Here is a 27,222-nt window from a genome sequence, read left to right on the forward strand (position 1 = left end):
TGCCCCCATTTTACGGCTGGGGAAAGTGAAGTTTATGCATTTCCTACTTCACTTTCCCCTAAACTTGCGCATCTCACCACCCTACCCACCAGCTATATCACACACACACATACATACAAGGCTCCAGTTCGAAATTTGCAATGTTTGTTAGAGCTCAGGAGCAGCACTACGTTGGAAGTGAGCTCCAAGGGAATTCGCATTGACGCTGCGTTTCCCAATAAGTTTGCCCTTTTTTTTCTTTTTGCATATTACAAACAGCAGAGTTTTTCAAATATATTTATTCATATTTACATATGATTCTGAATGTATCAACCGTCTGTACGAAAATTATTGTAAAGGGGCTAAAGCCTCCCCAAACTACCAGTTCTTGGACCTGCCACTGTCTCAACTCACCAGAAAACATCTCAGACTGCCCGAGGGCCACCCCCAATATTCCTGTGCTCTGAGGCCCCAACTAAAAGGAGGAAGCACCGACGTGAAGACTGCTTAAATTCCCAGGCTCCGGGTCCTTAGGAGAGGTATTTCCCTTCACGCCCGCGAATTTGTCATCAAAGGCGGGGCGCTGGAGGCAGCCCCCACCAAACCCCGGGGGAGGGGCGAAGGTCAGTAGCGGCGTTCCTAAGGCCTCTTTCAACCCCGCCTTGCCTGCCATTCAAGTCCCGACTTTCCGCAGTACTGGTTGAAGTTTCACTTTGACCCGCCTCCATCGCTCACCTGATTAGATGTTTATAAATTAAAAGGCGGGGTCATGAGGGCATCGAGATTTTATTGGTTAAAGTATACGCCTATCAACGGGGTGCCGCCCCCTATCTTGAGGAGCTCGCCCTTTAGTGGCTCCTCACCTCATCCATCTTCAAGGTTTCCCTTACTGTATTGGTCTGGGGTTTTGCCTATCCAGTCCTTCGCTCGTACTCGTTGGTGACAGTGCCGAAAGAGTCCCGCCTTTCTCCAGAAGATTGGCGGATTAGCACGCAGAGAGCCCACCCTTGATGGTAGGCGGGTAGTCGTGCAATTGGCTAGGGCCCCGCCCCAGGGTGAGGAGGAGGAGGAGGGGCAGGAGGGTTTGGTTGAGCTGCAGCTGTTTGTCTGTTCGACACAGGCTTGGGCCCGACGGGGGAGACGGAGCCCCAGGTACCGGGCTGATGGAGCCCGCAAGGGCAGGGGCGGAGGCACCCTGGAGAGGAAAGCGGCCTGGCCTGAGGGCAGAGGAGGGTCTGGGCCGCCGCGAGGGGTTAGAATGGCCCGCCGGAGAGGGGAGAAGGGGACCAGGCCCCGGCAGGCCTAATGGGGGCGCTGAGGAGGGGGCCGGGCGGGCTGGGAGCCCGAAGTTGGTGAGTCGGGGAGGCGGCCGGGAGGTTTTGGCGGCTGGGCTGTGGGCCGGCGCAGGAGGCCCGGGGCTCGCGTGCGGGCAGGGGCAGGCCTCAGTGAGCGGCGCCGAAGAGGGAGGAGCTGGGGGAAAGGGACTGGGCGGTGGGTGAGGTAAGTCATTCGCCGGGAGGTGAGGAGGGGTCAAATCCGACGTCCAGGCCCCGAGGGGAACCGGGGCGGGACTCTCGAGAGGTCTCATTGGAAGGGTGAGGGAAGGGCTCTTGACTGGGTAAGAGGCATTCTTTTCAGGCAAAGTGGCTATTATAAAAATAACTAGGGTGTCCCAGAGTTGAGCCGAGAGGGATTTGGGCTCAGTGTGGGAGAATTGACACAAGCGAAGAAAGCTTTCCTAATCTAGAAGACTCAGGTAGCCGGACTGGTGGAAGCAGGGCCACGAATCAGTGATGGGAGCTTCTGGGAATGCTGAAGGGTGGGCTGGGGGCCTTGGGTTTTGCGAGTACTCGTGCTTTTGTTCCCATTGGTGTGGAGATGTGGCAAGTTGAAGTTTTCTGGTACTCTCAGGGTAGACAGTGAAGACAAACTTTTTTTTTTTTTTCTGTGACTGTTGGCAGTTCCCAACTCAGCCCCTACTCTCTCCCTTGGCCTCAAGCTGATTTAGGCTGCAGTCTCGGTGTTTCTTACCTCCTGTTTCATGTCCTGTGAAAAAGCTAAGAAGTTGGGTTTGGGGGATGTTTGTTCCTTTCTTTCCTGCTTAATAATGTGGTCTATATTGGGGACCATATCTCTCACCTGGAAGTGGGGAATCAGTGATTCATTTTCTGCTCTAGAAATGGGCTTAGTTATCCCCAACCATCCAGAGATCTTCTGACTATAGTTGGTGAAACTTTTGTGGTACTTAGACTTGGGTATTTCCCAGGCAGGTAATGATTATGTGGAATCAAGCCTGGAAATATGAGGTGATATCACAGAGGAAGGGATTTGGGGAAGAGAAAAATTCCATTCCAGAAGGTTGGCATCACCCATTCTTTGTCTACTTCTTCAGGAGCCGGGGTTTCTGAGCTATTAGAAAGCTGGGTCAAACAGAGGCACTCGGGGAAGGAGGTGAGTAGAGAAAAGGAAGATGGATTTCTAAGACCCAGAGGTCCCTTCCTCCCATATATTTTTAACAGTCTACTGACCTCCTTAGTTCCCCCCATAGATTGGAGCGTATTGGATTTTCCCTTATTATACTTCCTCCTTTTTCCATTTTATACCACTGTATTTTATAACTACTTTCTTTTTAATTAAAAAAGTGGTATGTACATATTAAAATATTCAGGTTTTATGGAAGTGTAAAAAGTGTAAAACCTCCCACATATACCCCACTCATTTCATCCAGAAAGGTCAGAGATAAGAGACAGCAGATCAAACTAATCTTACTTCACTTTGGGCAATGTGCCACCAAAGGCAGTTCTGTTTTCATGTTCCCACCATGCTATGGCTTTTCCTTTCCAGTTTTCCCTTCTGGGATGATACTCTGTTATTTATTGTGCTCCTTTCACAGTTCATTCTGTCTTGCTTTTTATCAAATTCAGACAACTAGAGAGCTGTACTCTTGTTTATCCCTTCACATTCTTAAACAAACACACACACCCGACTTGTACACTAGGTATCCTAAGGAAATGCCCAAATAGATGGCCAAAACATCTTTCTCTTTTATGGGCAGGAAAGAAAAGTTAAAGTGAATCATTTTGTTTGGGAAAATTATTGGCATCTTTGCTAAAGTGAGGAATTTGAGATTTCTGTCCTGTGGTTCATGGTCTCTGCATGTTCAAATTATATGACTCTCCCTTCATTATCCCCAAAGAAGATGGTGGTTCTTCTAAAGGGCCTCTGTGTCTGTCTTTCTATAGTGATATCAACACAGCTGGGACATTTTTTTATACCACCTTATTAATTGAATTTGTCCTTACTGGCTTTAGAAGCCCTGTGATGTGCCCAGCCCTTGTACAGTGCCCTTGGAAACCTTGATTGTTGTCCCTCCAGAAGCTTTTATTTTCTCTTCTAGAAAGCCAGTTCTAGAGAAAATTGTGTAGATGTGTATGTGTTTTAAATCCTCACTAGGCTTTGCCATTTCCTGCATCCTGATGATACCCTGTCCCTTTTTTTTGTCCCTTTCTTCTATACATCTCTTCTTACCTTTTCTACCTTCCCCTTAATCAAAGCCTACTTTCAAGAAAAATGATCTAAAATTGCTCCACATTAGGGTGTAAATAACGAATAATCATTTAAAGTATTAATCCTCCTGAGAGTTTTTGCTTTTTAAAGAGGGAGTTAAAGAATGGAAATTATCAGTATAGAATTTCAAACATAGATCTGGAGTTACAAAAATATATTTGGAGAAGAGGAGTTTCCCATTGCCCTTGAAGTCATACCTCATCCCTTCTTTTTGCCCAGAAGCAAGGATTGCTCTTTTACAGTTGATTGTTTGTGCTCACTGATATGAATTTGACTTATGAGGGGACATAGGTATGAGAAGCAAGTGCCTGCTCCCTAATCCTACAGCATTTCAGATTGGTAAGTAATAACCAAAGTGTGAGACAGTGCATTTAAATTAAGGAAATGCAACAGCCTGGTTGGAGGAGGGATACCTTAAAACCCTACACAATACACTCCCACTTCCCAAAAGAGTGTTTTAGGAAAGATTTAGTCATTGACTAAACAGTAACTGAGCTGAGTAAGAAGCCACCCAGGTGAGCAAAGTGTGTGCAGATTCTAGATCAGGTTGTAGTTTCTGTTGAGGGGCAGAAACCTTTTCAGAGGTATGATTTTTTATTTTTCCTTTTTTTAAACTTATGTTTCTTAAGTTTAGGAATTAATGGAGATATTGAACCAAAGTTTTTTTTTTAACACTTAACATTAACTGAAGATTCAGAAAACTTTGTTTTTAACCACAGTTGCCTCAGTGTTACAGTGGGAGGACTGCATATTTGGTGTGATTAGGCCATCTGAAGCATAGTAACGGGTGACAGGAAAAGCAGTTAGCCCATGTGAGTTGCAACAGTACCTTGTGGGCTGGGTCCCATGAGGGCCCTCTATCCAGGGGAGATGACAAACAGGCGAGAGAGCAATTTGGCCTATTAAAAACATTCCCAAATGGAAATAAGATTCTATCCAGATGGCACAGAAGGGGAGGAGTAGATGGAGGAAGCAAGCAGGATTGCTTTGACATTAATGAACACCTGCTAGGGACCCTGACATTGTGCTTTGCTCTGGAGATTGAAAATGACATAAAAAATAGTCACTCTTTTTGAGAAGTTCTTAGTTTAGCAGAGCAGACAGATACAATTAAATAATGTAGTAAATGTGATAAGAATGCAGTCATTTTTATTTTTTGACCATGCCACGTGGCTTGTGGGATCTTAGTTCCCCTACCAGAGATTGAACCTAGGCCCAGGCAGTGAAGGCCCTGAATCCTAACCACAGGACCACCAGGGAATTCCCAAGAATGTAGTCTTAATACTTTGGGATTCCAGAGGAAGCAATGGTGAATTCTCTTGGGATGAGAGTAATTATGCAGTTTCACAGAGAATGTGACATTTGAGTTTGTCCTTAAAAGATACATTAGGCGTTTTCTAGGCAGACAAAGTGGAAAAAGGCATTCCAGTCTTTCCTAGGTCAATATGAGGGACTTTGCAGTACCATGCTGATAGGAGATTAAGTGTGCTTTTTGGCTTTTGGGGAAATATAAGGGAGAGGATTGGAGAAGGAACTGGCAACGCACTGCAGTGTTCTTGCCTGGGAAATCCCGTGGACATAGAAACCTGGTAGGCTACACAGAGTCAAACACGACTGGAGCTACTGAACAGCAAGGGAGAGGGTAAGGGGAAGTGGAAAAACTCTTTTAAGCCCATGACTCATTGGTTAACATTGGATCAGCACAGTGAGCCAAGTAGTGAAATTCAGTTTAAGATTTTGGTAACTTAGGGTCTAAACAAAGTTGGAGAGTTGAAGACACTTACTAGCTTCTGTGCTGTCTTCTCTATTCAGTAAATCTCACATTAATCCCACGGCCCGTTGAATTCTGCAGAAATCACCACTTATTTCCCTAGTGCCCGCCATTGAATTGCTCCTATTTCAGCTGTCCTGGCAGGGGCTGGTCAAGACCTTTTAGAGAAGCATAGTAGTAGTAAGTGATTGCTTCTATCAGAAGGATAAGGGACTAGATTCTAGTTCCCAGGGAAGGCCTGGGGCCTCCTAACTTGTTTTCAGTCCCAAAGGAAGTACTTATCCAAACTGAATAGAGGCAAAAATTATCCAGTCTAAGCTCTTGTTCCTGTCCTGGTACTTTCTTTGAATTTCAGTTCAGCGTTCAGCATCTCCTGCTTCCTTAAGTGGTATAGTGGTATTATAGGAGCAAGAGTGCCTTACTAGGAGTACTTGCTAGAAGGATATTTGCTACTAATCTGTTGTGTGATAGCTGGCTGTATGGGCAAGTTGGTTGATTTGATTTGCCTCAGTTTCCTCACTGAAAGTACAGATTGGACTAGATGACTTCTAAACTGCCTCTTATCTGCAAAACTGAATTTATAGGGCTAACATAAGGGAGGGAGCTAGACTCCAGTGGCTCTTTACCTGAAACTCAGTCTCTATTGATAGATGACAGACTTCTGGAGGCATCCATTATATGTAGTTGGGCTTCCCTGGTGGCTCAAACGGTAAAGAATCTGCCTGCAATACAGGAGACCCAGTTTCAATCACTGGGTTGGGAAGATCCCCTAGAAAAGGAAATGGCAACCTACTGCATTATTCTTGCCTAGAGGATGCCATGGACATGGACAAAGGATCCTGGCAGGCTACAGTCCATGAGGTCACAAAGAGACACTACTGAGTGACTAACACACACATCATATGTAGTTGACATAGGAACTCAAAGTTACCAAGTGGGAAGGGATCTGAGGAATGGAGTCCTGCCCTACTAGGCATCAACAAGCTAAGCAACCTTTCCCTTTGTGGTTTTTTTTTTTTTGCCACGCTGCTTGTGGGATCTTGGTTCCCCAAACAGGGATCAAACTCTTGCCCCCCTTGCAGTGAAAGCTCAGAGTGTTAACCACTGGACCGCCAGGGAAGTCCCTTAGACAGCTTTCCTATTCATATTTTCCTCTGCTGGGAGAGCTACCTACACTAAAGAACTTGCCCCTCCTTCTCCACCTCCCCCTTCCCCAGTGGACTGATGACAGTTCAGTTCAGTTGCTCAGTCGTGTCCAACTCTTTGCGACCCCATGAATCGCAGCACGCCAGGCCTCCCTGTCCGTCACCAACTCCCAGAGTTCACTCAGACTCATGTCCATCGGGTCAGTGATGCCATCCAGCCATCTCATCCTCTGTTGTCCCCTTCTCCTCCTGCCCCCAATCCCTCCCAGCATCAGAGTCTTTTCCAGTGAGTCAACCCTTCACATGAGGTGGCCAAAGTACTGGAGTTTCAGCTTTAGCATCATTCCTTCCAAAGAAATCCCAGGGCTGATCTTCAGAATGGACTGGTTGGATCTCCTTGCAGACTGATGACAGAGTCAAGCCTTAATCCTCCTTAGTCATTTGATAAGCCATTCTTATGGAGCTGGAATTCTGAGGGAAGTTAAGTCATTCTCATCTGAACTGAAAGGGCTGAAGGGAAGAAAAATCTCGCTTTCTTGCCTCAGGTTTGAAGGTAATAATCATCACACCACCTGACTGGCTGTGTTTTGTTTTTTGCTTTCGGATGGGTCATTTGCCCACTGTCGATTGTCAGCCAAAAAAATCATCACCAGAATAGGGGAGAAATCAATTGAATCTTATGTGTATTATTCCATTTCTGTACCCCTGATCTTTCGAGAGTCTAGCTGTTTCATAGGAAACATGATACTCTTAATAACAAGCTGGGATTAAAGATGAAGGCACAGAGATGGGCAGCCAGTCAGTTACTGTGAACAGAGGAGATAGGACACAGTCTTGAGCTGAAACGCTGGAGTGGGAGATAGTCTTTCCTAACCCAGTAGTTACTAATCTCTGACAGTTCAAGAAAGTTGGCTCTTTGACTCTGGCTTGACTTACCATCTGTTGGGGTTAGTGACGAAGGGCTTTTCAACCCAAGTGTCTGTGACTGTTTCCTATCTTTTTTTTTTTCCTGCCCACGCCATGCAACTTGCAGGTCATTGACCAGGGATTGAACCCAGGCCACGGCAGTGAAAGCATGGAGTCCTAACCACTGGACCGCCAGGGAATTCCCAACTGTTTCCTATCTTCACACTTCCAACTCCTACTGTTTTCCCAGGCCTAGAAAGATGTGTCTGCCAATGAGAATTCAGTTCACTCTAACTTAGTGTTCTGCCCCTTGGATCACTTGCTTTGAAATGTGAGGAAGTAAGTCAAAGAATCTAGTCACTTTTCCTGTTGTTTCTTAAGAGTATAGTGTATGTGTATCAACCTAAAGGAAACTTGATCAGTTTATCATCTGTAGGTTTTTTTTTCTCCCTATCATTTCATCTGTTTTCAAGTGTAGAGTTATAACGGCTTATCCTCTTTACCTATGAAACAATGTATATGAAGTATTACATAAATATATTTTTAAAAATAATCCTCACAGATGCTGAGAAACTGTATAAAGAAACATGTTTCTTAAATGTACCCAGAACTTTGAATTCAAATTCTGCCTTTTACTATTTTCCCCTATTATCCTTCCTACTCCACCCCCAGATCCTCATAGATAAGGAAGCTGAAGCTCAGAAAGGTAAAAGGAGTGAGTGGCCTAGGATCACAGTGGGTTAATTGACAAAGCGGAGAATAAAACTAAGGCTTGCCTGATTCCAGAGCCCTTACCACTGTGCAGGACTGCCTCTGTCGACTTAGCATTCCATTTTCATAATTGCTCCATAACTTTAGTAGCAGGATTAGAAAACCTCTGACCCCTGGAGAGCTATATTCAGCCCTCATCGTAGTTTCACCTGGAAGTGCTTTTTTAGGCCAGCCAGAGATTAGACTTCCTACTAACGCATCTTTCAGTGGCAGGCCTCTCAAAAGCAGTGTTTGTTGAACTTTTTTTTTTTTTTTGATCATGGCTAAAAAAAAAAAAGTTTTTTTTTACATCAAAATTCAGTGTGTGTGCATACAACCACAAGTGAAGCATTTTCACAAAATGATTCTCGTGTTTATTATTTGCATGCCACATGGTAATTTTTTTCTTTTTTTTTTAATATACTGATCATGATCCACCAAGCGATTTCAAGATCACTACTTGGCTTACAGCATAAAAACACTGCTCTAAAGGTTTGAGGATGAAAAGAGCTGAAGAACTGTGACTAGTAGTTAAGAAGCTAATTACTACTAATTCTTGCAGTTGCAGTACTGGTTCCCAGAATTTTGGATTTAACAGACAAATTAAATTTAAGGGTTTCTGTTTTTCCACATATTTAGAAAGCTTACTACTGACTAGCAACACCATTATTTATTTAAAAAGTTATGTAGGAAACTTGAAATATATATGTATATATTTCCTGTTAATAAAAAAGGATTTATGTAGAATTAAAATATCTGAGTTCTTTACATACCATTTTCCTTAGTCTCATTCTCCCTAGAGGGAAGATAACCACTGTTAACAGATGAGCATGTATCTTTCCATACCATTTTATTTGTAGAATTTTGCTTTGTTTATAGAAATAGAATCAGCCAAGTGTTTTGTTTTTTTTATAAATTGAACTATAGGTCTTAGAGGCTTATCCATGCAATAAATACATATTTACCTTTGAGAGAAAATTGATACTAAAAGTTAGAAATCGTGTTATAAAGGATGCTCTTGAATAAATTTAGCTTTGTGAAAAACTTGCTGTATCATTTTTATTTTAATCATTTCATCATAAACCAGTGAAAAGTTCATCACAAAGTGGCACATGTATATCTGAATTCTTAGGACTCATTGACCTGGGGGACTACAAAATACCCAGTAGGATCAGAGTAATTTTATACAGTCCTCTGTCTTAATCTAGTCTAGCTGACTTTTCTGGGCTTTCTCATTTCTATCTCATTTCTCTGTTAACTTCCTCTACTTTTTTTTTTCTTTTTTTTCTCTACCTTCTTCATATGATGGCTGCTCTTTAGGATTATATTGATAACAACTACTATTGAGATGTCCTTTAATATATTAAACTGATTATTTCTGTGAATCAGGGCCACTAAATAATACCTGTCTTACTATTTATTAGCTCTTTATTAAACACTTCACTTAATCCTTAGGGCTATTCTATGGGATAGGTATTTTTTCCATTTTAGAAAGGTAGAAAGTAAGGCTCAGGAAGAGAAATTTTCTTAATGTCATATTAATAATGATGAGTCGCTTAATATTCATGGATATAGTACCTTTTGTTAAATATTTATGTTCTTTATATGTATTATTGCATTTAGTCCTCACAACACCTTTTGAAGTAGGTGCTCATAGACTGTTATCCCATTTTATAGATGAGGAAACAAATGCACAGGTAGATATAGTAGTTTGTCCAAAAGTTCATAGCTAGTAAGCAGAACTAAAATGAATCCAATGAATTGGACTCCACAGCTTTTGTTCCTCTGTGCTTCTTCCTGTATGGCTTTTCTATCCTTTCCATGTTTACTAATATTGCAGATATTTTTAACCCTGATTTGATCCCAAAGTAATTATTTTTTTCACTATATATGTCACAAAATATGATGCTTATGGAGTCACTAGAATCAGTCTTGGAGAAGGGAAACATCAATTTGAACCAGCAAAGTACAATCCAAGCAGTGCTTAGTTTTGGGGTGAGGTGGTTTTGCATGTTCTGATCATGCTAACGCTTCTTTGAATCTCAGAGTTCTTTTCCCCTCAGAATCAGGATGATGAAATATAGTCAGGTTTGGATAATTGGACACTCAAAGTCCCAACTTCTCTGTCTCCTCTGCACCACCAGCTTTCCTAGCCACTTAGAAGGTAGAGAAGGTGGTTCAGTTATATTCTTTCATCAAGTATTTATTGCTTAAAGACTTATTTCTGTGCCATCTTCTGGAGATTCCTACATGTGTTTAGAAGGTACACCTTCTTTCTCTGCTTTGGAGGGCTACAGCTGTTAGGCCTTTTCAGTGTGGAGAGTAGTCTTATCCCTAGGCATCAAAGAGAGCTGCAAGTTGAGAGTAAATCAAGCCTACTGACTCAGACTTGATAGATTTTCAGACTCAGAGGGGTGGCAGAAGCAAAGGGAAAGAGTTAACAGTGAATGTAGTCTGTTTCTCTGTTACCTTTGAGCAAAAATGAGAAAGGATAGATTTTTCTGGTAGTTGGATCCTGGTTTGATTATCAGAAATGTCAGTTTTCAGAAATGGTCATGTATGAAGGATATAGAACCAGAAGCTATCCCTTTGCTCTTTAGAGGGATGACTGTTACCTATACCCCTAGAGTGAATTTCTCATTTTGAAGGCTAGAAAAAAGGGGAGGGTAAAAAAGGGACAGCACCAGGACACCAAAGAGATAGTAGTGATCTGGGGTACTTTTGGGTGGACCTGGGTGTTCTTTAGGCCAACTAAATGTTGATCGATTTGCTATTCCTTGAAGACCTGGTGGGGATGAGTGGGAGATTAGAGACTAGTCTCACATGGTTTTCAGTCTCTCTGTTGCAGCACACTCTACTCTAAATGCTATTATTATTTTCTTGATCCCCACTCTTAACCACCGAGTGCCAGGTGCATGGGACCCTCTCAGTGGTGTAAGCTTTTAATGGTGGATGGTTATAAGACTTAAGTCCTTATTGGAGCAAAGAAATGAAGAGATTCTGTCCTTTCTCTTAAAACATGAATGCCGTTGTCATGGCCCTGTGTTTAATTTTACCCGCTTTTTTTCTTGCAGAACTGTTGAAGCCTGGACGTGCCCTGCCCGCCCCCTACCCCCTCTGCCGCTTTGTGGCACCCCCCTCCCTCCACCCTTTCCCACTCTGATAATCTAGCCATGACTAGCAGAAGCACAGCCAGGCCCAATGGGCAGCCCCAGGCCAGCAAAATATGCCAGTTCAAACTGGTCCTGCTGGGTGAATCTGCAGTGGGGAAATCTAGCCTGGTATTACGTTTTGTCAAAGGGCAGTTCCACGAGTACCAGGAAAGCACCATTGGAGGTAAGTACTTCAGGGAGAGAAGAGATTAGTGTTTAGAAGGGCTATTGAAGGGAGATCTAGGGATCTGATTATGCCGCTGGCCCTCTTAGCTCCCTGTAATGGAAATCTTTTATGAAACAAAGAAATTGCCAAAATGCCCCAAAACAGGTCTCTGTTCATCCTCTTCCTAGAAGAAAGTTAGAAAGGTTGGCCTTTGAGCACCAAAAAACCACTTTTTAAAAAAATCTCAGACTATTTTTCTCATCTTAATGCCAGTGAAGTTCAGTTGAGGTTCATCTTGAGCAGGGTTGATTTGGGGCAGTGGCTCATAATCAGAGGTATACATCTGAAACTCCTGGGGAGCGTGCTGGGCCCTGCCTCAGACTGGCTGATTAGTTTCGGAAGGAGGGTGAGATTGGTGGCAGTACAGACGTGTATGTTTGGAAAAGCTCCTTAGATCTTTGATGCACACATCGGGTAAAGCAAAGGTTAGAACTAAATACAAAAGATAAATATGCCTTTCCTACCTTGGCTACCTTATCTCTGCCACTATCCCGAAATAGGGTAGTAATTCAACATGAGAACTCCCCACATTTCTCCTTCTCCACTTTTATTACTTACCTTGGAAATACATTCTTAGACCAGCAGAAGTGATATAAAAAAGTAACAGCCAAATAATATAATGGTGGGGCCTCACATCAGGCTTTAAAATCTTCTAATCAGTTCTTGATGGGACTTTTATCTGAAGCTTTTTGTCTCTCATCTCTTAATCTATTTTGGTTAGAAAAGTGTTGACTCTAGTATTAAAGCTGGTTCTTTCTAGCCCTCAGAGTTTACCATGGCGCCCCCATTCCTTAGCTGGAAAGACTTCTCGCAGGAAGGATTTAGCCAAGAGCAGGCTTAATTCTGGTGCCAGGACCCGAAGGAAAATGCTAAACCTTTCCAGGGTATAAGGAGAACGCTAAACCTTTCCTGTAGCTGAACGGCCTGGGTAGTGACTGGTCTTAGACTGACAGTAGAGATATTTTGAAGGAGGGTGGGATGTTCCAGTGCATTCTCCCACTTACACCAACTTTCCTCTGTTCTCTCATTCATAGCGGCCTTCCTTACCCAGTCTGTTTGTCTAGATGACACGACAGTCAAGTTTGAGATCTGGGACACAGCTGGGCAGGAGCGATACCATAGCTTGGCCCCCATGTACTACAGAGGTGCCCAAGCTGCCATTGTGGTTTATGACATTACTAATCAGGTAAGTGGGCTGAGAAGATTGTCCTTGCTTTTATTTATAGGAATTAAATTAGGTGGGGGAGAGAAAACCGGTTCTTGAAATAGCAAAATAAGAATACAAATTACGCTTCCAAGTGTTGAGAAGACAGAGGTAATGAATTACCAGAAACAGTGGTTTCAATGAGTAACGGCTGCTTAGAAGAGGTGAGTTTTGAGATTGGACTTTGAAGGTAATAGCCCTAGATTGGCAGTCTTTCCAGCCTACCCATTCTCATCCTTGTGTTTTCCCAGGAAACCTTCGCCCGAGCGAAGACATGGGTAAAAGAACTACAGCGACAGGCCAGTCCTAGCATCGTTATTGCCCTGGCAGGGAACAAAGCCGACCTGGCCAACAAGCGCATGGTGGAGTATGAAGTAAGCTGGCCACCGAGTCCTTCCTGACACACTCCCTCTATGCTTGGGACCTCTTTTTTCCAAACCTGCCCTCTCTGAAAACCTCATCTGAGGACATTCATCATCTCATTCCCCAGTTCTGCACCAAGTTAAATACAGCAGCACTGTGACCCTAATGCCAGCCAGGAGATTTTAGAGGAGTCAGAAGAAAATTCCAGAACAGAGGGGTAGGGGAGTACCAGTACCAGCTGTGGGGGTACCAGTGTGAAAAGAGGAAGGAGGGAGCAATTGAATTTGAGGTAAGGGACTCAAGTGTCAGAACCCAAAAGCCCCTAACCAACTTACCTTCTTCCCTGTAATTAAGTTTCCTGACATCTGTTTGTTGGATTAAGTGGTGGAGACCATGGGATATTCCTTGAGGGAGTCATCACCAAATTATGGGTCCAGGGGCAGCTGGCTCAGAGGGGAGGGAACCTAGGATGTTGCCTAGCTCCAGTGCTACATGGGAGTGGAAAGGCTGTATTTGTCCCTGCCCTACAGTCTGAGTACCAGTACACCCCACCCCTTGCAGGAGGCCCAGGCGTATGCAGATGACAACAGCTTATTGTTTATGGAGACTTCAGCCAAGACAGCTATGAACGTGAACGATCTCTTCCTGGCAATAGGTAAGGTCAGAGCAGCCTGAGGTCTTCCTGTCGTTTTTCCCTTGCCTCTAGGCAAGATCACTAACCCAGGTCCATAAGGATAAATGGAAGTGTCTCCCTTTATGAAAACTTTAGGTGTGGAAATACTGTAACTTTCCATCGTGACCTCCATCCTTTCCTTGCAGCTTGAGCCCCCTCATCTTCAGTGTTGTTTGCAATGAACCCTCCCCTCTTGAGAACATTCTTTTAGTCTCTCACATTTCCCCTTTCCCCCAATAGTCTTTTATGGGGAGATGAGTAAAATCTACCATACTTTGTTCCCTTCTGTTTTTATCTCTAGCTAAGAAGTTGCCAAAGAGTGAACCCCAGAATCTAGGGGGTGCAGCAGGCCGAAGCCGGGGTGTGGATCTTCACGAGCAGTCCCAGCAGAACAAGAGCCAGTGTTGTAGCAACTGAGGGGTTGGCTAGCAGCAAACAAGTATGGAGCTAGCACGAGAGCTAAGAAATAACCTCCATCCCCACCCCTCAGCACACAGCCCCTACGGTAACAGCACACTGAGCCCTGGCTCCCAAGGGCTGCCTCTTGACAGCTCCGTCATGGCACTTTTTAACGCTTCAGCAACAACACCAGGCAGCTGTTGCCACTGGCCTCCTACCCCTACTCTGGGGCTTGGGGGTCTGATCCCCCAGGACTTACCTTCCAAAACAAACTTTTTTCACTTTGTATTATAGGTGCAAGACAGTGACCTACTCATCTTTCCTCCTCCTCCTGCCCATTTTTTCAGAAAACTTTTTTTTTTTTGTCTCCTGCCCCTTCCCCCTCTGCTTTTGGTCAGTCTCTGTTCTTGATCTCCTTTTCCTCCTCTCCCCAGGATGGAGAAGGTGGTGAACCCAGGACCTGAGGAAGGTTTCCAGTTCAGTCACATTAAGGGCCTTGGGGGAAAGTAAGGCTCAGAGCAGGGGAGAGTAAGGAAGCATTGCCTTTTTGTTTTTGTTTGGTTGGAGTTTCTCATATTTGAAAGCACTGCAGCGTCCATGAGTTGGCCTTGTGGAGGGTTTTTCTAGGTAGAGGTGGGAATGGGACGGCCAGCTCCCGGGCACCAGGTTGGAATCTTGCTATTGGCTGACTGGGCAGAAGTGGAAGGGGTAGAGAGGCAGTGTCATCTTGTGGCTCATGAATTCTTCCAAGGCCTATTTTCCCCTCACCCAGCTTCTTAGTAGCTTCTTCCCCATAATGGGGGAGATTCTGGACTCCAGAGTCCTCCAAAGAATCTTCACTGGTTGCCTGCCTCTTTGGCTCTGCTGTGATCTAAATGGAGGAGGGACCAGTTTCTGATACCCATCCTCTGACTTAGGCATTTTTTTCTCTCTGGCCTTCAGATGGCCTCAGCCCCAGCCACCATATCCCCCTGCAGTTTGCACTTTAATTGATGGTAGTTCAGTTGTGATACTTGTTTAATGGGTGGTTTGGTTGATTTACTTGCCCTCTTTTTAATTAAGTGGAATCCATTGTGTATATGAGATTTGAGGAGGGGCTGCAGAGAACCATACTGGTGGCAGCTAGTCAAGCCCAGTCTCAACTGCTAGCTTCCTCTAACTAATTCTTACTTCACCTATATTCTTGCCAACCTAACTCTTGGGTATAGGTTTACCTTTCCTGGGAAATTAACTGAGCAACTGGAGAGCAGTCTCAGGATAGCATAGGCCACTCACTGTAGGGGAGTGAAGAAGAGTCCAGCCAGAGGGAGGAGTTTTCCGTGCTTTCCCAGGGTTCCCATTGAATTTGATCCACCCATTACCGTGTCTTTTCTACTTCCCTGTAAATAGGTATGATCTTTATTCCCACTGTATAGTCTGTTCTGACCCCCTACCTCCCATCAGGCCCGATTTCTTTTCTCCTTTGTTAGTATCTTCAGTTTGCCATGCTTAATGCCCTAAACTCATCTCCCATGCAGCCAGTGGTTTAATCCACATACCACTAGGGAATTGTACCACAGAGGTCTACCTATGGCCCCCTCATAACACCTGTTCCTGTGGACAGGGAATGACTGGCACTCAAGGTCCCTCACGACTGTCTCACATCAACAGAGGACATTGGTCCTTTCTAAATCTCTAGCCTCTCTCCACATCCCTCATCAAGTGTTTTAGGATGTCTTTGGGAAGCCATTAAGGCAAGAGAGAATAAATTCCTTCTTGTTCTACCTTAGAATTTTGGGGAAATTGGGGGAAACAAGATAGGAGAGGCCATAGTGAACTAGGATTGGAACCGTTCTACCCTTTGGGCTTGTAGACTGCTTTCTGTCCCAGAGCAGCTGAGAAATCCATGACGCTGAGATTCTGAAGGACTGAGCTTAGGTTCTTCCACTTATGCCTCAATTCCCTTCCTTTCCCCGGGGCAGCCTTAGTTCCCACGGCCCTGAAATGCATATTCTCCCCCTCTTTTTCCCAGCATCCGTTAGCCCCCTAAAGCACCCAGTGTGTCCTTAGAAGTGGAAGAACTAGGATGGCTCTCATACGTTCCTTAGAAATGAAGTTCTTTGTGCAGTTTTCCCCATGGAGCAGGAGCGAAGACGTTTCATTGCCTTGGGGCTGGGAAACCATTTCTCCAGGCTGCTTCTCCCCTCCACTGCCCCCCTTAGGAACAGGATTGGCCTTAACTTATGGGCCTGTCTGCTGCCTTCCTTCTACTTTCTAGCAGCTCTTCTGCTTTTCTTTGAGCTCTGGTGGGCTTGGGGAATCTTAGTGTTTATTTCCCAGCTCTTCATTTTTTCTTCTGATCAGTTTGTTTGTTTTTTTAAGGGGCGGTTATCTTTTCTTTTTTTTTTTTTGCCTCTAAGAAAGCATTTGCCTTTTTCCCCTTTTCTTCCTCTCCCAACATAACAATCGTGGTAACAGAATGCGACTGCTGATTTACCGATGTATTTAATGTAAGTAAAAAAGGAGAAAAAAAGGTATATTGGAGTGTTGCTTCTCTCTTTTTTCTTTTTTGCTATTTCTCTAATACTAGAAATTTGCAAGGGCAACCCAATAATGTTTTACTGAACCAGAAACACACCTTCCTTTGCATCTTGGTGCATGCATGTGTATGTACATGCTAAGTTGTTTTCAGTCGTGTCCAACTTTGTGACTCTATGGACTGTAGCCTGCCAGGCTCCTCCGTCTATTCTGCAGGCAAGAATACTGGAGTGGGTTGCTATGCCCTCCTCCAGGGGATCTTTACCACCAGGGATTGAACCCATCTCTGTTACGTCTCTTGCATTGCAGGCAATTCTTTACTGCTAAGCCACCAAGGAAGCCCTGCATCTTGGTAACTCCTCATTACTCATCTTTCCTTGAATAGTGAGATAATCCAGTTTGTAAAATAGCCCCTTTACTGCTGTTTAATCACTGTTCCCAAGCCATTAGAGAGCTCATCAAATCTGTCCCTAGCTTAGTTTTTTAGGCTATCCTTACAGAATGTATGTATGGAAGGGAGTGGTCATCTGTGTATGGACCTATGGGCAGACAATTGATGAGACCGGAGGGAGAGGTGGTGTTTGTGAATACTTTTAAGTATTATGCAAAAATTTATGTGCACCTCTCTAGGGAGAGGGCCCACTGCCTCAATTAGTATCTCAAAGGGGTCCATGACCTAAAGAAAGTTTTTTTTAAAAAATCACTGTACTAACATTGTTGATTGATCATGTGACTTCTACCCCAACAGGAAAATTTCAGCAGGAAATTCTACTCCTTTTCTACTGTATTCTTGAAGCTCTGACCCTCACAGTCTAAGTGGAAGTGGTCGGGAGAATGATACAGAGAAAAAATTAGGTGTGGTTGCAGGAGGAGTTTTACATTCCAAAGAATCTGAAGGACAGGAAAGAAGACAGCCTGGAATTCAGTCCCACCTCTGACAGTTTATTAACTATGGCCTTAGTCAAGTTACTTAGCTGTTCTCTGCCTGTTTCCTCTGTAAAATGAAAATTTTTGAGATGTAAAAGGTCAATTCTATAAAGCCTGTGTGTAGCTTTATGTAGGGTGACAGTTACAAGGCAGAAATCTCACCCCATGCCTTCAGATAATCTTTAACTGATTCCTCTGTATCCTTGGACTGAGCCTTTTTTTTTTTAAGACTGGAAGGATAGGTTGGATATCAGGCCTGTCTGATGATTAAATTGTACAGTTAAATTGGGAATCTCTTTTTTTCCAAAAACCTTAGAGCCAAAATTACCTTTTCACTGTCAGTTCCCCTTTCTTTATATTTCTTAGTATTCCACACCACCCCCACACGACTTATTCATTTTTAGTAAAAGCTCTTCTAGTTCAGTTTTGGAAAGAAGAAAGGGAAGGAGGGGAAATGATCTTCCAAAGTTAAAGGTGGGGAAAAAAAGTGAAAGTGTTGGTCGCTCAGTCGACGTTTAAAGTAAGGTTGTAACTCAGCCTTCTCACCTCTAGAGGGCAGTGTTGGGTACGTTTGCCCCAGGTCCATAGCTCGCCAATGACAAGTTTTCCCTGTTGCTGCTGGTGCTGCTGCTGCTGCTAAGTCACTTCAGTTGTGTCCGACTCTGTGTGACCCCATAGACGGCAGCCCACCTGGCTCCCCCGCCCCTGGGATTCTCCAGGCAAGAACACTGGAGTGGGTTGCCATGTCCTTCTCCAGTGCATGAAAGTGAAAAGTGAAAGTGAAGTCGCTCAGTCGTGCCCGACTCAGCGACCCCATGGACTGCAGCCTACCAGGCTCCTCCGTCTATTGGATTCTCCAGGCAAGAGTACTGGAGTGGGTTACCATTGCCTTCTCCGAAGTTTTCCCTAGCCAAATGATAAAAGGGTAATAGCAAACAATATATGTTAGTGTCCTTTACTCTGATATTATGAGCAACTATAATCTTCCTACTTTGGGGTGTTAAAATGTCATTAAATAACGACCTTTTAAAATAAATTGACAACTAAGCAAAATATAAAAGATGGTTATTCAGTGTTGTTATTTCTACAATTTGAGGAGAAATTGTTAGACCAAGGAATCTCGAAGCCTTTGAACCACTGTTTAGACTCCATTTCTGCCCTCATTCCTGAAAATAAAAGACTTGAGCTTTTGATCTTGTTTTCTCTAAAAGACAAACAGGGCTGTGGTAGTTGCAACAGACACGCTTGACAAGAGGCGGAGCTCACCACCGGGAGCCTACTGGATGCCTAGGCCTCTAGCGAAAGCACCTTGTGTCTCAGCGGGCGGGGAGGAGCGGGGTGGGAGTACCTCTCAACCCAACCCTTGGAAGTCCTCATCATCTTACACTGCTCGGGTTCCGAACATCCTGAGGGTCCCACTCGTCTGGCGCGGGTAGAAGGAAAGACAGCCCGTCCTATCCAAACCGGGGTGGCCCCCGGCCTTCCTTGGCCTCCAGGAGGCGGGCACAGCAGCTGGGAGGCGGCCCGCCGCCCGCCAATGGCTGGGGGACTAGCCGAGGGGTGAGAGTGGTCCTTTACTCCGCAACAACGTCACGGCGCAGGCCCCGCCCCATCGCTGATAGCCGCTGGGTGCGGAGCGGGTAAAACAGCCACCCAGCGTACGTTGAGCCGGGTAAGGAGCCTGGGGCCAGGAAAGGGAATAGGAGGGGGCAAGGCCAATAACCTGAGCGGTGGCCGGGTGGGGGCTTGGCACCCAGGGGTGCTCCGGATCCCAGGCCCAGCAAAACCGCCGGTATCCGCCTCCACCCCCGCTACCGGGTGCTCCTGGGGGCCGTGGGCTATTGCTACAAAATACTCTCGGGCCAGATGTTAGGCAGTGACATGGAGCCAGCTGCTTGCGCCCCGGTAAAATATCCATGTTCTGCCCAAAGTGACCCTGGGAAGTGACTGGTCACCACCCGCACAAGGGGGTGTCATCTGTTCTGTAGCAGAAGACTGCTTCTCCCAAGACTGGGACCTTGGGCTGATCGCGTTCCACCATAAGTCAGCTCTACCTCACCGCTCCAGCATAGAGTGGGCTGCTGGCGCTGATGGGAAGTGGGAGGGAGAGTGAGGGTCCCAAGGCCCGGGAGTACAGTGCAGCCTCTGCCCCTACTCCTAGCTTTCTTGCATCACATCAGCAATTCTGACGCTTCTCACCCCCCACCCCCCACCCCACGTTGGCCCTCCTGAGATCAGTGATCTGCTCAGTGCTAGAAAGAAAAAACTGCTGCGAGCCAGAGCGGAAAAATTACCTTCTTCCTTCTCTAGCCAGTTCCCTGACACCCTGGCCATTAACTACTCGATTTGCTGAGCTCACTGAAATGGCATAGACAAGGTAGGGGTGTGGACCCACGTTGGGATCCAGTTCCCAGCTGGGTTCAATTTTCATTTTTTTGGGGTGGGCGGAGGGAGAGGAGGGAAAATCCTTCAATGACAATGTTACTACTTGTTTGCACATCACAGCAACTCTGCTAGGTAGATCTCATTTCACAGATGAGGACACATGTTCAGAGAGGCCTGGTATCTTACCCAGGAACAGGACTGGTTAATGGCAGGACTGGTTTTTATAAACGCAAAGCAGTTTTTGACTCCAGAATCTGAGCTTCCTTTACCTCATTAGGCTGCCACTATCTATATTTTTATTTTTTTGTCTCCTTTTATGTGAGCATACCCCTCAGTTGTCCTCTGCTAGCTTCAGAAAGAATAAACTGGCAAACTGGACAACAGACTTTTGGCTCCCATTGTTCTCTATAGTAGACAAAGTAGAGAGTGGAGGATGTAGAACAGGTGATTCTCAGAGGACTCCCTCCCACCCCCTGTTCCTTTCCATCCTGTCAGCATATTCTGTCTCTGAACTCCTCCAGGTTTTCTCTAAGGGCCCATTTGGACCCCTACTCCCATTCTTTGGCTTCCCCATTTGTCCAGAGAGCTCCTAGCTGGTCTCTGTGTCATCCTCCTACCCATTGCCTCAAGCTGCCCTAATCTCATCACCTCCCAGCACTCCCTATCTTGATCCTGGAATCTTCCTCCTATCCTAGGTCTGCCATAATGCTGCTGCTGCACAGAGCTGTGGCCCCAGGGCTCCAACAGGCCTACAGGTAGGCCATCCAGTTCCTAGTCCATATCTCCTTTTAAGTACTTTTATGACACTTATCTTAACTGCCAGATAAGATGGTTGAGATAGTGGCCTGGGAGGAAAGAGAAAGCCACATCTCACTTGTTCCACCCATCCCTGAGAAACTAAGTCCCAACTGAAGGAACCAATGGCTAACCTGGGAAGGTACACCCCAGGCCTTCCCCAACCCTTTCTTATGATCAGAAGTGTGCTACTAAGACTTCTCTCTCTTCCAGACTCAAGTCAACCCCGGCAAGGCTCTGCATTCGGGCCTGCTGTACAAATGATTCTTTTCAGCCCCAGCGCTCCAGCTTCACCTTCTCTGGTGGTAACTCCAGCACCAGGAGATGGAGAGTCATGGGCACGCTGCTAGGCCTCGGGGCAGTGTTGGCCTGTCATGACCAGCAGTGCAGGGTAAGTAGGGAAGGAAGGGACTTCACTATCAGAACCAAGGGGCCTGAGTGAGTTCCCCAGGCAACCCAGGCTTTACCACAGACCCCATGATTACACAGCCTTCATGGTCTTCATGCACAGCACAGATGGACTCTTCTACCTTCCCAATGGCCATAACTTTGTGGGTTGGGTCAGGGTGTTAGTCACTCAGTTGTGTCTGACTCTTTGCGACCCCATGGACCTCATCCGGCTCCTCTGTCCATGGAATTCTCCAGGACAGAATACTGGAGTGGGTTGCCATGCCTTTTTCCAGGGGATCTTCCTGAACCACGGATCAAACCCAGGTCTCTCACATTGTGGGCAGATTCTTAACCATCTGAGCCACCAGGGAAGCACAGGGTCAGAGTGAGGTAGAGTGATTTCTTCTTAACATTCTGTTCCCTTTTGCCTCAGGCTTCTCAAGAGTCACCACGCAGATATACCAGGGAGGAAGTAAAATCCCACTGCAGCCCTGAGACTGGGGTCTGGGTGACTTTGGGCTGTGAGGTCTTTGATATCACAGAATTTGTGGACATACACCCAGGGGGGGCATCAAAGCTCATGCTAGCAGCCGGGGGTCCTTTAGAGCCCTTCTGGGCCCTCTATGCTGTTCACAACCAGCCGCACGTGCGAGAGATACTAGCTCAGTACAAGATTGGGGAGCTGATCCCTGACGACAAGGCACCCTCCATCTTGAAGACTTCTGATCCTTATATGGATGATCCTATACGTCACTCAGCTCTGAAGGTCAACACCCAGTGCCCCTTTAATGCGGAGCCCCCTGCTGAGCTGCTGACAGAAAACTACATCACACCCAACCCTATCTTCTTCACCCGGAATCATTTACCTGTACCTAACGTGGACCCAGACACCTATCGCCTGAATGTAGTAGGGCCACCAGGGGGTCAGTCACTGTGCCTGTCCCTGGATGACTTGTACCAGTTCCCTAAGCACGAGATCACGGTCACTCTGCAGTGTGCTGGCAACCGGCGCTCCGAGATGACTCAGTTCAAAGAAGTAAGAGGTCTGGAGTGGAGTTTAGGGGCCATTAGCACTGCGCGCTGGGCTGGGGCACGGCTTTGTGATGTGTTAGCCCAGGCTGGTCACCAGCTCTGTGAAACTGAGGCCCATGTCTGCTTTGAGGGACTGGACTCAGACCCCACAGGGACTGCCTATGGAGCATCCATCCCTCTCGCTCGGGCCATGGACCCTGAAGCTGAGGTCCTGCTGGCATATGAGATGAACGGGCAGCCTCTGCCTCGTGACCATGGCTTTCCTGTGCGAGTGGTGGTTCCTGGTGTGGTAGGTGCCCGCCATGTCAAATGGCTGGGCAAAGTGAGTGTGGAACCAGAGGAAAGTTTCAGCCACTGGCAGCGGCGGGATTACAAAGGCTTTTCTCCATCTGTGGACTGGGACACTGTAGATTTTGATTCAGCTCCATCTATCCAAGAGCTTCCTATCCAGTCAGCCATCACACAACCCAAAGAAGGGGAGACAATAGGGTCAGGGGAGGTGACTGTCAAAGGCTATGCATGGAGTGGTGGAGGAAGAGCTGTGGTCAGGGTGGATGTGTCTCTGGATGGGGGCCTAACCTGGCAAGTGGCTGAGCTGGAAGGAGAGGAGCAGCGTGCCCGAAAGGCCTGGGCCTGGCGACTATGGCACCTGCAAGCCCCTTTGCCAGCTGGGATAAAGGAACTGAACATTGTCTGTAAGGCTGTAGATGAGAGCTACAATGTGCAGCCAGACACGGTGGCCCCAATCTGGAACCTGCGAGGGGTGCTCAACAATGCCTGGCACCGTGTCCATGTCCATGTCACCCCATGAGAAAGTGAAACAGAACCACATTCTGAGCCTCTTTCCATACCCATTCTTTGGCCTCATTACCACAAAAAATCTTTTCCCTCCACCTCCTCTCCATGTCTTGGATCACAATCCTGACTATGCATTCTGAAGCCACACACAAATACATTCCTTACACATTTCCACCCAGGCACTCATTCCTCCTTGGACACTATGTTATAGTCACAGGCCACTGACCCTGTGCCAGAAGGTAAGAGGTATTGGAGCAAAGGGCTAGAAGCAGGAAAAGTAATTCTGGAAATAAGCACTGTTTTCTCTATCTACCCTATCTCCATTTCTAATGACTGTCACCACTGAGGCCTTATTTTGCCTCTGTCCTTGGGATTCTTCAGAGAATATGTGTATATGTAACTTTTTACTGCCTCTAGGTTGCCAAGGGTTGTGAAGAGCGCAACACAACCCTCTCCCTTTATAGTTCCACTTTTCTAAATACATCAATAAAATATCTGTTTAAGACTACCACTCTGAAAAAAATTTTTTAAGATTATTTGGGGGACTTCTTGAGGCGGGGAGTGAGCAAATTGAAGAGAGGGAAATGCACTGATACTGGGATATCTCTTGAGAACCCAAAACAAAAGGTGAAGGGAAGTCAAGAAGGGAGGTTTCCTTCTCTGAAGTCTGTCGGTGTCTGCAGGGCCACTTAGGTGAATGACCTCAAGATACCCCTCCAAGAGGAAATTTTTATAAATTTGGCATCCTTAAGTCCCTCCCCTACACAATTTCTACGCCCTTGCAGGAAAGGCAAAGAATGCTAAAGAGATTAAAATCAATACTGTCGTAGAAGGGGCAAAGGCAAAACTTGGCACTAGAGGCAGGCATGCCAGGGCAACTAGAGCGCCCATCGTGGACTTGTTTGCAAAGTAGATGCAGATGAAAGGTTAGTTCTTGAGTTTTCCTTTGCCTGCGACCGCGCCTTTAGGACTTGAATCTTTCGGCGCTCGGCTACTCTCCCCTAGCTCTCCTTCCCTTGTCTCCCCAGCTTGGAGGCGCTCGGTGTTCGGCCACACCGCCTGTCACCTGGTAGTGGGACCGGAAGTTGTTCAGGGGAGGGGGACAGTCGTACTGGGGGGGTTTATGGGGGGGGCCTGTCCCTCCTCAGGTGAAGCCGCTGATGGAGATGGAGCCACCGCCGACGCTGAGCGCCCGGGTCCCGCCTCCGGCCCGGTTGTGGCCAGCTCAGTGACCCCACTCCCCCCGCACTGGGCCGTCCGGGCCAGAGTGGGGGACCCCCGCTGCCCCGCCTCCCTCTCTCCCAATTCCGTCCCCTCTCCCTCACCCCCCCAGCCTGCGCGCGCGCGGAGCTGCCTCAGGTGAGTGAGGGGCGGGGTTTGGGCGAAGCGCGAGAGGCGGGGCCTCGGCCTCCGGGGGCGGGGCCTGAGGGGCCTGGAAGTGAAGGGAGGGGGACACGTGGGCGGGGGCCTGGCGGCTAGAGGGTCGCTGGGTGGGCTGAGGACCAAGGGAGGAAGCTGGCGGTGGGGGGCAGGGGTTGGCGCGAGGCCATAAGATTGACAGGGACGTAGCAGGGACCTAGGCGTCCTAAAAAGGCGGGAGATGGGTCAAGGCAGGGAACCGGGGACAGGCAAGACCTGGCGTGTGCGAGGCTCCTTCGTTGGGTGAGGTTGGGGTAGAACAGAAGGATAGAGTGGAGAAAGGATTAGACTGGGTACTTGGGCAAAGAAGCAAGAGGCTGCGGGTGGCTAGGGGCAGATGTCGGTCAAGAAGGTTAGCGAGAAAGACATAGGCCTAAGTGGGAAGACTGGGAGGCAATGAGCAGAGTGGGAGAAACAAGTGGTAGAGAAGAAACTTAGGGTGGAGCAAAAAGGGAACCTGAGAAGCAAGGCTGGGAAGGAAGAGAGTCATTGAATAGGAGCCTTAAGAAAGAAATGTAACAGGCAGAAGTCCTGGGGCAGACAACCAGAGAAAAAAACAGACTTGGGAAGCAAGTATAAAATAAAACAGCCTTCCCTGTACCTCCTCACTTTTCCCCATCCCAGTTATTTTCTTCCCCCAGTTTGCTAGAGTTGTAGAATCTCATTGTTTGATTTCTGTGCTTTTTTAAAAAAACTATGAGTGGTCCTGTTTAGTGACAATGTTTAATGGGAACATGGGACTTTAGATAGGAGATATTTAGGAAATATGGTACCCCATTTCCCCCTCCAAGGTCATGAATTTACTGACTCTGCTTCCAGGAAGATTTGATATATCACCAACCACAGTGTGTCAACACTGAACAACTTTTTTCACCTCAGTCCCTTCTCTTATAAAGCAAAATTGTCTACTGTTGTGACTTAAACACCTCCATTTACATGTTTGAGAGCTCCAGCTATGCCCCAGTCTCCCCAGTATGAGCCCTCAAAGCATCAGTGGTGAGCTTGATATGGTTGTGACTTACAGGTCAACTCTAGGTCTTCCAATATTATGACCAAACAGAAGACTATTGAGGCCTGGCTATTTCCCCTTACTGCTACTTGTTCACTTTGCCTGTGTGAAGGTACATGTTCATATCCTTGGGGAAAAAAAAAATGAAAGTCCCTCAGTTTTGTCTGACTCTGCTACCCCATCGATTGTAGCCTGCCAGATTCTTCTGTCCATGGGATTTTCCAGGCAGTAATACTGCAGTGGGTTGCCATTTCCTTCTCCAAAACTGTCTACTGTTGTGACTTAAACACCCCTACTTACATGTTTGAGAGCTCCAGCTTACCCTAGTCTCTCCAGTCTGAGCCCTCAGCATCAGTGGTGAACTTGGTGTGGTTGTGACTTGCTCACAGCTCAACTCTAGGCCTTCCAATATCATGACCAAACAGAAGACTATTGAGGCTTGACTGTTTCCCCTTACTGCTACTTTTCCTTGGGGAAGAAAAAAAACCCAAAACTGTCACTTAGTCTTGTCTAGCTCTGTGGCTACATGGACTGTAGCTTGCCCGGCTCCTCTTCCCATGGAATTCTCCAGGCAAGAATACTGGAGTGTGTAGCCATTCCCTTCTCCAGGGGATCTTCCTGACCCAGGGATTGAACCTGGGTCTCCTGCATTGCAGGCAGATTCTTTACTATCTGAGCCACTTTCAGTTCAGTTCAGTTCAGTCAGTCAGTCGTGTCTGACTCTTTGTGACCCCATGAATCGCAGCACGCCAGGCCTCCCTGTCCATCACCAACTCCCAGAGTTCACTCAGACTCATGTCCATCGAGTCAGTGATACCATCCAGCCATCTCATCCTCTGTCGTCCCCTTCTCCTCCTGCCCCCAATCCCTCCCAGCATCAGAGTCTTTTCCAATGAGTCAACTCTTCGCATGAGGTGGCCAAAGTACTGGAGTTTCAGCTTCAGCATCATTCCTTCCAAAGAAATCCCAGGGCTGATCTCCTTCAGAATGGACTGGTTGGATCTCCTTGCAGTCCAGGGGACTCTCAAGAGTCTTCAGCACCACAGTTCAAAAGCATCAGTTCTTCGGCGCTCAGCCTTCTTCACAGTCCAACTCTCACATCCATACATGACCACAGGAAAAACCATAGCCTCGACTAGACAGACCTTTGTTGGCAAAGTAATGTCTCTGCTTTTCAATATGCTATCTAGGTTTTTCATAACTTTTCTTCCAAAGGAAGCATTATAAACAGGTGTCTGACTACCTAGAATATTTCCACTTAACTCAAATTCTGAGGACAAGACCAGATAAAAGGCCAAATCAGACACTTAGGGTGTGGCATCATATTTGGTAGGGTATGTGAAGTGCCCAGCCAGGAATTCCTCATCTCTTCATGGGTCTGGCAGTAGGTCAGTGAATCTCTTTTTGCGGTATGCTGTATTTGGCCTTCCCCACTTACAGCCTATTTCAGAGAGTCCAGACAGCTCCCTGGATCACAAGAACAGTCAAACTAGTGGCTCCTGAGATAAAAATAAAGTCCTTATAAAAGAAAATAGCCTTACCATTGGGAATCAGGAGAGGTCTCACTGGAGCTTCTGGGGTGGGCCCCAGGATGGTGGGAGATGCCCTCAATTTGGCAGCTTCAGAATTATGTCTTGTTCTACTCAACAGATGTTGGTTTCTCAAGCACAAAACATAATGACCTTTTTGCCCACTGAGTGGATATATGTGTAAGAGATTCACTTTGCTGTATACCTGAAACTAACACAACATTGTAAATCAGCTAAACCTCCATAAAAATTAAAATCATCATCATCATCATCATCACTGGGGAGG

The 27,222-nt window shown here is 46.4% G+C and overlaps 2 protein-coding genes and 1 long non-coding RNA gene across 7 annotated transcripts; 2 read left to right on the forward strand and 1 right to left on the reverse strand.

The window, feature by feature from the left end:
• The first annotated feature begins 1,025 nt into the window (after window positions 1–1,025).
• On the forward strand, window positions 1,026–16,650 carry RAB5B (RAB5B, member RAS oncogene family). Of its 4 annotated transcripts, XM_040232899.1 has the most exons (8): window positions 1,026–1,131; window positions 2,372–2,430; window positions 3,766–3,885; window positions 11,193–11,454; window positions 12,531–12,682; window positions 12,952–13,074; window positions 13,625–13,718; window positions 14,038–16,650. In XM_040232899.1, exons 4-8 carry the CDS (start codon window positions 11,292–11,294, stop codon window positions 14,151–14,153), a joined length of 648 nt encoding a protein of 215 aa, XP_040088833.1. In that variant the 5' UTR covers window positions 1,026–1,131; window positions 2,372–2,430; window positions 3,766–3,885; window positions 11,193–11,291; the 3' UTR covers window positions 14,154–16,650. The 4 variants fall into 4 exon arrangements, with proteins under 4 accessions (XP_040088833.1, XP_040088836.1, XP_040088834.1 ...); XM_040232902.1 differs by lacking the exon at window positions 3,766–3,885; XM_040232900.1 differs by lacking the exons at window positions 2,372–2,430; window positions 3,766–3,885.
• Window positions 16,651–18,631: 1,981 nt separating this feature from the next.
• Window positions 18,632–19,095, reverse strand: LOC120857426. Its single transcript, XR_005719653.1, has 2 exons — window positions 18,965–19,095; window positions 18,632–18,745 (listed from the first exon to the last, which is right to left on the reverse strand). It is a non-coding gene; the product is annotated as an uncharacterized LOC120857426 (long non-coding RNA).
• Window positions 19,096–19,120: 25 nt separating this feature from the next.
• On the forward strand, window positions 19,121–23,487 carry SUOX (sulfite oxidase). 2 transcript variants are annotated; one of them, XM_040232896.1, is made up of 4 exons: window positions 19,121–19,251; window positions 20,660–20,719; window positions 20,973–21,150; window positions 21,583–23,487. In XM_040232896.1, the coding sequence occupies exons 2-4, from the start codon at window positions 20,670–20,672 to the stop codon at window positions 22,990–22,992; spliced, it is 1,638 nt and encodes a 545-aa protein (XP_040088830.1). In that variant the 5' UTR covers window positions 19,121–19,251; window positions 20,660–20,669; the 3' UTR covers window positions 22,993–23,487. The 2 variants fall into 2 exon arrangements, with proteins under 2 accessions (XP_040088830.1, XP_040088831.1); XM_040232897.1 differs by lacking the exon at window positions 19,121–19,251 and adding an exon at window positions 19,839–19,956.
• Window positions 23,488–27,222: the final 3,735 nt, after the last annotated feature.

This window comes from Oryx dammah, unplaced genomic scaffold (assembly GCF_014754425.2).
Source record: "Oryx dammah isolate SB20612 unplaced genomic scaffold, SCBI_Odam_1.1 HiC_scaffold_29, whole genome shotgun sequence".
Classification (NCBI taxonomy): Eukaryota; Metazoa; Chordata; class Mammalia; order Artiodactyla; family Bovidae; genus Oryx; species Oryx dammah.